Source organism: Glycine soja, chromosome 2 (assembly GCF_004193775.1).
Source record: "Glycine soja cultivar W05 chromosome 2, ASM419377v2, whole genome shotgun sequence".
In the NCBI taxonomy this organism is placed as follows: domain Eukaryota; kingdom Viridiplantae; phylum Streptophyta; class Magnoliopsida; order Fabales; family Fabaceae; genus Glycine; species Glycine soja.
In genome coordinates, this window is record NC_041003.1 from 13,030,028 (window position 1) to 13,039,324 (window position 9,297).

At 38.0% G+C, this 9,297-nt stretch overlaps 1 protein-coding gene across 1 annotated transcript; it reads left to right on the top strand.

The window, feature by feature from the left end:
- The first annotated feature begins 1,546 nt into the window (after window positions 1-1,546).
- On the top strand, window positions 1,547-7,253 carry LOC114388359 (proline-rich receptor-like protein kinase PERK9). Its single transcript, XM_028348793.1, has 8 exons — window positions 1,547-3,313; window positions 3,597-4,007; window positions 4,092-4,178; window positions 5,253-5,323; window positions 5,416-5,492; window positions 5,628-5,775; window positions 6,407-6,568; window positions 6,675-7,253. Exons 1-8 carry the CDS (start codon window positions 2,227-2,229, stop codon window positions 6,852-6,854), a joined length of 2,223 nt encoding a protein of 740 aa, XP_028204594.1. The 5' UTR covers window positions 1,547-2,226; the 3' UTR covers window positions 6,855-7,253.
- The last annotated feature ends 2,044 nt before the right edge of the window (window positions 7,254-9,297 follow it).

Below are 9,297 nucleotides of genomic sequence, written 5' to 3' on the forward strand. Positions count from 1 at the left end.
AACTAACATTTAGGGGAGGTGGGTCATTTATTTTATCTAATAATTTTCATTCACATCATTTTTTTAATTGTGCTAATCATGGCACATATATAAACTTTGGAAGTTATGATAAATATGTAAAAAAATTGGGAGTTTAAGGGCGCTGACAATTCTATGAACGGCGCCTTTACGTTGCGTGACCCTTTTTATTTATTGTTTGCTATAATTTAATGTCAAAGTCGGAGGAATAAAATTCGATTATGAAAACAAATGTTTGAACAGCATTTACGGCATAACAGTGAGACACGGGAAAGAAGACAGAAATGGTCTATTAATGAACCATTCCTGGTATGTAAAAATATTATTTAGTTTTAAAATATCAAATTTATATATTTCCAAATATGTAAAAATGTTGATATCGAGACAATATCACATGAACAACGTTTTACCAATAAATACCAGGGGAAGGGACGCACTGACTCTCTAAATTTTTTAAATAATAAATAAAAAACAAAAGTTAAATACAGTTAATAAAAAATAACAATATAAAAGTAGTTAAAAATATTATAGGTTAAAAGAAATTAAAATTTAAAAGTTTAAGAAATAATTTAAGAATAAAACTGTTTAATGAAATGTGGACCCTAATAAAGAATATTCCTTTTATTATGAATATATATATATATATATATATATATATATATATATATATATATATATATATATATATATCACAGAAAATTCAAGAGTCGTTGATAACATAAAAATGAAAAATGTTATTTGTTGTAATATTTAAATAATAAATAAAAATAAATTTAATGTAAAAACAGATGAGTTTTTTACTTGTTAGTAACTTGGATGGTTTGAATTATTAATTAGGCAATTTAAATGTAAAATTTTAGATAGTTTTTATGCTATTTTTCATTTATAATTAAAGTCTCACGTGATTAATTTACACTAACCTTCAATACAGCCTTTACTTCAAATTTAATTGAATTATCAATAAAGCTTTAATTACCAATAAATCATTGTACAAATCGAATTGAACAAATTGTCTAAGTAAGATATGGTAAGTTGTAATGAGTTTGCGTATAAAAAAATATAAAGAGTATAGTTAAAAGAAAATATAAAAATGATCAATTAAGAAATGTATGACTAATTTTATTTGAATTGCCCGACTACGGTTGATTTAAAAAACAATTACATAAAAAAATAAAATATGAATTATTTTATTAAATAAATCATTTTTTCACGTATAAACATAACGGAATAAAATGACACAGCACTGCATCAATTTTACGAGTTATTATCAAAATTATTTGTTAATCAAATCAATAAATATTTTCTATCTTTAACATGATAAAAAAAACGTGAAGCTTTAATTCCAAGGAAATGCTTGTAACTCTTTTGTACTTTAGTAATATGCTGATATGCTGTGTATGGCGAAAAAATGATTGAAAATCTCAAATTTATTTATTTATATTTTTCTACTATTGAGGTTGATATTAAAAGAGAATTTGTGAGGTAGCATTCTCGGGAGTTGCTTTCACGTGGTTTTTGGATTTGCGACCCCACACCTCAATCCCTGTAACCGTGTTCCTGACTTGAGTGAGAGAAGCCTAGCCTTACGCAGACACGACACACCCTCAAACAAGTTCTCATAGGTTGAATTGAAAATCTCATTCAATGTTTTACTTTTATTACTTCAGCTCAGACAAAAAAAGAAACAACGCGTTGAATTGGCATCGAGAAGAGAAGAACAACTACTACTATTAAACAACAACAAATAAAAAATATTTGGTATTTGAAATTCTAGGGAGAGGACCTTTTAGTTCTGCTTCTCGTAGTGGTGTTTTAGGTGCTGTGCGCCATACTCACTGTGTCATCATCAAAAAATCTGACAACAACAGAATCTTCATAGATTGTGGGGAACAAAAAAGCTACCATAAACCATAGTGTTGAAATTGAAGAATATTTTTGAGTTTTTCTTTCCATGTGTGATGTAGTACTGATGTGGTGATTGCTGATCTGGGTGTTGCTCAAAATCAAAATCACTTTTTGTGATGTGGGTTTTGTGATTTCGTGTGGTGTGACTTGAGACATTGGTTTGGTTTGGTTTTGGTGGTTAAAGTTTGGTGAGTCTTCTTCGTCGCAAAGTTTTCATCTTTACTTGGAGTCTAAGAATTTTGGTTGCTATTATGGTGTCTAAAGTTTAGAGCTTTGGTTTGTTTGAGTTGAGTTTCCCGTGACATGTCGGCAGTGTCGCCGTCGCCGTCGACTTCCACGGCTGCGCCACCGCCACAAACATCACCTTCTGCCAACACCACTAGTCCTCCACCGTCCACCGTCACCACTCCACCGCCGCAACAAACCCCTTCTTCCACTTCCTCGCCGCAACAACCAGCTTCTCCGCCACCAACAACCCCTTCTCCTGCGAATCCGCCGCCTTCACCGCCGTCACCACCACCTAGTTCTCCGCCTCCCTCCATGTCTGGAACCCCACCTCCATTAGTACCTCCACCATCCCCACCACCATCACCACCATCTTCACCGCCGCCATCTTCTCCGGCAGCGCCGCCACCGGTGCCACCTAGCTCTCCACCGCCACCATCACCATCAGCACCTGTTCCACCAAACCCTCCTAACAACACATCTCCACCACCATCACAACCACCACAGTCACCAGCTCCACCACCACAACCACCAGCTCCACCACCACAACCACCAGCTCCACCACCACAACCACCAGCTCCACCACCTAACAACACTTCACCATCACCACCACGAAATTCGCCACCCTCTCCGGCCGCCACGCCACCACGGGCCTCCCCACCGCAAAATTCACCATCCCCTCCGGCTGTGCCGCCTCCTAGAAACTCCACTAGGTCACCGCCGTCGGCTAATTCACCGCCACCGCCGGTGAATGCACCGCCTCCGAGGTCATCGGCTCCACCAGCACCCGAACCATCCACTCCTCCTTCTAGGACTAGTACTCCTCCCACACCAAGTTCTCAACCAGCTCCAACTTCAAATTCTACACCAAGGTCATCACCTCCATCACCACCTTCAACTACTAATTTGGCCCCGCCACCGCCATCGCGAGTTTTATCATCACCACTACCATCACCGGCTCAGAATGGGACAAAAAACCCAAGCCCTGATGGAGGTGGAGATGGAATTGGCACCGGTGGTGTAGTGGCTATTAGTGTGGTGGCTGGATTTCTTCTTCTTGGCTTCATTGGTGTTCTTATATGGTGCATGAGAAGGCAAAAGAGAAAGCTGCCTGTGAGTGGTGGTTATGTCATGCCATCCACTCTTGCCTCATCTCCTGAATCAGGTAAACATACGTTGTTGTTTCTTTCTTAGCTTGTCATTATGTCTCATACTTCTCATGTTTTTATCATGTCCTCTTTTATTTGGTAGTTTGGTGCTTTTGAAATTTAATAAGATAGGGCACTCCCATTATTGTTGGTGCATATTATGTTAGATTAGATTGGTTGAACCAATCTATCTGACTTTCTTAATTTATTATGCCCATACTTCCTGGCTACATAAAAAAATTTAGACCTTTACCAATTTGTTGCCATTAAATTAATTCAAAAGTGTGTGACTTTGTCCAGATTCATCCTTTTTTAAGACACACTCCTCAGCTCCTCTTGTACAAAGTGGCTCTGGCAGTGATGTTGTGTACACACCATCTGACCCTGGTGGACTAGGCAACTCAAGGTCATGGTTTTCATATGAAGAACTAATCAAGGTCACAAATGGTTTCTCAACTCAAAATCTTTTGGGCGAGGGTGGATTTGGTTGTGTGTATAAAGGGTGCCTTCCTGATGGGAGAGACATAGCAGTCAAACAGCTGAAGATTGGTGGAGGTCAGGGAGAGAGAGAGTTCAAGGCCGAAGTGGAAATTATTGGTCGCATACATCATCGCCATTTGGTTTCTCTGGTGGGATACTGCATTGAAGACAGCAGAAGACTACTTGTCTATGACTATGTCCCTAACAATAACCTTTATTTTCATCTACATGGTAAAACTACATCTGAGTGATAATAGATTGTTTCAGTTTATTTTGATTGACTTTGATTGTATTAACTGATATTGTAATTTGCAGGGGAAGGCCAGCCTGTGCTAGAATGGGCAAACCGTGTTAAAATTGCAGCTGGTGCAGCCCGAGGACTAGCTTATCTCCATGAAGACTGTAATTACCAATCCTTATTATTTTACTCTTTGTCTTGACATGCACATAAATGCCTATCAGTCCACTTTCCTTTTACGAAATTTGAATTTTTGGAATTGGCTAAAAACAATATCAGAATTTGAATGAATGTGAATTGATGATGGGTGCTAGAAAACATTGTAGTGCAGACAGTAGATGTGGTTGGTAGCTAGAAGATTAGACTTCTGTATATATTTTTCCTGACAAAGAAGAATGTCATTATTCTGAGGTCATCCTAAGAATTAGGTTTAGCTCAAATTCCCTAGTAAAGTTACAATTGGCTGATCCGAGAAATCATTTGGTTGTTATAAAAAACAATATTGTGAGGTTATGAAATCCTGAAAACAGCTTCTCCACTCATGAGGGTAAGGCTGCGTATATCTATCTTACCTTCCTCAGAGCCTGCTAGGTGGGAGTCTCTTGCACTAGGCTGTCCTTTTAAATGCAATATTGCAGTGGATATAGAAAACATAAAATTGAAAGTTACTGCAACAAGGACGTCTTTATAGTTGCTCTGTTCTATCTACTTAAGTGAATGTATGAATCAAAGGATAGATTACCTCATACACATGACCATAAACATGAAAGTCTCATATTTTTAACGCAGATGATATGGTAACAGAAGTACACAGAATAGTAGCCTGATTTATAAGCCTTCTTTGTGCTAGTTAGTGTTAATTGACAAAATGGAGAATTCACATAACCTAACTGTTAGGAGTCCCACATTGAGTATAATAAACTACTTGATGTGGTACTTAAGCCTTGAGGTTCTTTCACCTAATGGACTAGTCTTTTGGGTTGGGCTCCCCCTCTTGTGCTTTAGTTCTAAAAATTGGGGCTTTTATTGAGAGTTGTGGACAAAATAGAAGAGCTGTGTTAGGCAGTTGGTTGGCAGCCTACATAAAATCCTGTTATGTGGATACTTTATGACATGGATCAATGTTACAACATAATAGCATCAATTGATGCAGGTACTTGACTCATCTAGTAGGATAATGCATAGAAGTTGTATTATTAATTTACTGTTGATGTTATTTTATGTTATGCGCATTTCAGGCAACCCTAGGATCATTCACAGGGATATCAAGTCATCAAACATTCTCTTAGATTTCAATTTTGAAGCCAAGGTATCTGTCATTCTACGTACTTATTCAAAGTTTGATAGTTTGTTCTATTTATATCCATCCAAATCTTAGTACTCCAAGTTTTAATGTTATAGGTCTCAGATTTTGGGCTGGCCAAATTAGCTCTTGATGCAAATACGCATATAACCACCCGTGTCATGGGAACTTTTGGGTGGGTATTCATCAATATGTCTCCAAACTTCTCTTTTCTTTTTTACTTTTTCATTTTTCATAGACTAAAATATATTTTAGTGCAAAAAACTTTATTAACATTGATTTCCCCCCCCCCCCCCCCCCCCCCTTATAGGTATATGGCCCCTGAATATGCGTCAAGTGGCAAATTGACTGAGAAGTCCGATGTATATTCTTTTGGAGTTGTGCTTTTGGAACTAATTACTGGACGGAAGCCAGTAGATGCATCTCAACCTTTGGGAGATGAGAGCTTAGTTGAATGGGTACATATAGATGCCATGCCAGTCTTGCTTTTATCACTCTTTTGCTAGTGTAGCTATCTTTTTTTCCTAATCTTTGTGTTTGGGAAGCCTAATATTAGTGACTATGAAATCAATTGATTGGGATTAAAATCTATTTCTTCATTGTGTTTTTCTTCCCTTTGACTGTATCATTTATCATAGTAACTTATGTATGATAAGATGCCAAAATGCTTACTATTTTGCAAGCCTTGCAGTATAGCCATTGTTGCAATCAAGCTAGTAAAGTGGAATGTTTTGGTTTTAAGTTTAGTATGCATAATTTAGTTCATATCTTTGTATCTTAAACTTTTAGGGCACTTGATAATTTAATTAGATAACGACTATTATCTTCAATCTTACTGAAGATGAAGAATTGAAGTCACTGGATATTGCTTTTCTATTATACTTTTACTTATGGAAAAGAACATTTCAGTTGACCTCAATATAGTACTTGTGTCAATAATTACACATGCATACATGCTAATATCAAACTATATATGATTTAATAGCCAGAGAATGTCTTAAACTTGTAAAAGTCAAACATCTTCACTCAAATCATTCTTGAATGTTCTCAAGTCTGGTTCGTCTTAAAGATGCTGCTACTTTTTTTCAGGCTCGACCTTTACTGAGTCATGCACTCGACACTGAGGAATTCGATAGTTTGGCAGATCCAAGGCTAGAAAAGAATTATGTTGAGAGTGAATTGTATTGCATGATTGAAGTTGCTGCTGCTTGTGTGCGGCATTCAGCTGCAAAGAGACCTCGCATGGGACAGGTAAATATATTGGAAAAGTGGCAAAATGTTTTTTTTTTTTTATATTGGCAACAAACAAATGCACAAACCACTGACATGGTTTTTCCTGAATTATTATGTTTCATAGGTTGTTAGAGCTTTCGATAGCTTAGGAGGTTCTGATCTAACTAATGGAATGAGACTTGGGGAAAGCCAGGTGTTTGACTCTGCACAGCAATCTGAAGAAATAAGATTATTTCGGAGGATGGCATTTGGTAGTCAAAATTATAGCACAGATTTCTTTAGCCGTGCTAGTTTGAATCCATGAAAGGCCACTGTACATATTGGAAGAGCTTGTTTTGGACCAAAGAACTTGTGAAGCTAAGCCAAGGAGAGGCCCTGGTTGAGTTTTGTTGGTTGCAGATATGGCTAAGGTGCACTGTTGGTTTTGATTTTGGAATTTGACTGCATCAGGTTCAGATCCTCATTCTTGTGCCGGAATTTCATTATTCTTTTCATTAGCTGGTTTTTTGGCAGCAATTTTGCTTTTGTAATTAGAATTTGTAAAGTTAATTTTTACACTCACGATGACAAAGATTAACATATTAGTTGATTTGTTATGTAATGATAGAATAGGATGTGTGACTCCTTTTTTCATGTCTTCCACATTTTCTTATGAATTTCTAATGAGAGAGCGAGAGCAAGCAAGAAGCTATATGATTTTTCATTTGAGAGTCTTGGTATGCCTTATAAAGAGATTTAGGGAGAAGAAAGAGAGAGAGGAAAGTGTTTCTGTATTGATGAGGATTCAACCCAACCATAGAATGGGGAATGAAGCAGTACATATAGGCAGTTGCATAACAGAATGATAAAGCTGTTGACAGTTGTACTTAGAACTGTCTAACAGAAAACTAGTCTAACCTGAGTTAGTTAACTGTGAGAAACAGTTAACTAACCTTTGATTACAATAGATACAGAAACTAAGTAAAAAACACTTAGGGAGTAAAATACTACTCTCTTATACCTACCCCCCCCCCCCCCCCCCCCCAAAACAAACTCAGCAGTGGTTGGCAGAATGCTTTTCAACCACTCTAAGTTTGCTCCTATATATTACAAATTGGAGGGTGATAAAGCTTTGGTGAGGATGTCAGCTCTCAGGGCTGCTGCTGGAACATGGACAACTTGAAGCTGTTTGCTGAGAACCTTGTCTCTGACACAGAACAAATCCAGCTCAATATGTTTGGTGGGGGAGTGTAGAAAAGGGTTATGAGCAAGGGACACAATACTCATTTTATCACAGAAAATAACTGGTGGAGCATGAGGAACTTTGAGTTCAGTCAGCAGCGACTGAATCCAAGTTACTTCAGATGTTGCCAAGGCTAAACTCCTGAACTCTGCCTCAGTACTAGACCTGGCCACAACAGATTGCTTTTTGGACCACCAAGAGACAAGATTTGGGCCTAAGAACACAGCAACACCTGAGGTAGACCTTCGATCATCAGGATCTGAAGCCCATTCAGCATCACAAAAGGCATGAACAAAGTAGTGCTTTGTAGAAAAATTGGGTTCCAGTTTCAGCCCAAAATGAAGTGTGCCCTTTAGATACCTGAGGATTCTTTTGACAGCAACCCAATGCTGTTCTGTTGGCTGACTCATAAATTGGCAAACTTTGTTGACAAAGAAACTAATTTCTGGATGTGTGATAGTAGCATTCTGTAGAGCACCAACTACAGAGCGATACAAGGTAGGATCAGAAAAATCCTCAGAACCTGTTTTGGTAAGCTTGCAGCCACCAACCATAGGAGAAGAAATAGAGTTAGCTTCATCCATAGCTGTCTTGGACAAGAGATCCTGAATGTACTTGGACTAAGTGAGCATGGGAGAGCCATTAGAGTGATGATTCACCTCAATATCAACATACCAAATCTCCCAAATCCTTGAGTGCAAATTCAGAATTGAGGTTGATAACTAAAGACTTGACAGTTGTTGGGTTATTACCAGTGACAATAATGTCATCAACATAGACCAGCATGTAGCATTATCTGAGTAGACAAAGAGTGAAGGATCACATTTGCTGGACTGAAACTTGTGAGCTAAGAGTGTAGATTTTAGTTTGTCAAATCAGGCCCTAGGGGCTTGTTATAAACCATAAATAGCCTAGTGTAACTTGCACACAAGCTGCTTGTTTTCATTCTCAAAACCCGAAGGCTGCTGCATATAAACTTCTTCTGTTAAAACACCATTTAGAAAGGCATTGTTGACGTCCAGTTGCTGTAACTTCTACTTGTTGGTGACAACTAAAGTGAGTAGGATTCTTACAGTTATTGGTTTAATAAATGAAGAAAAACTTTCATTGTAGTCTTTTCCCAGTTGTTGATGAAAGCCTTTGGCTACAAACCACACCTTGTACTTATTAATAGAGCCATCTGGATTCTCTTTTACACGAAACACCCACTTGCAACCGATGGCAGATCTGGAAGTAGGTAACTCAACCAAAGACCATGTACCATTGCAAAGTAAAGCATCATATTCAACCTGCATAGGTTGCTCCCAAGTAGGATTAGAGAGTGTTGTTTTGACATTCTTAGGTTCAGCATGTGCTAGCAGTAAAGTGAGATTGAGTCTAGGTTTCACTATGCCAAATCCTTGCTAGGTTATATCCTTGCTTCTGAAAATGGCTTCCACAAACAACAATTCTTCTCCGCCACTGGTTCCACCAGCGTCACGCTCCCCTGTCTCGTTCTCACACGCTGTAACGGCGAAACTCACGG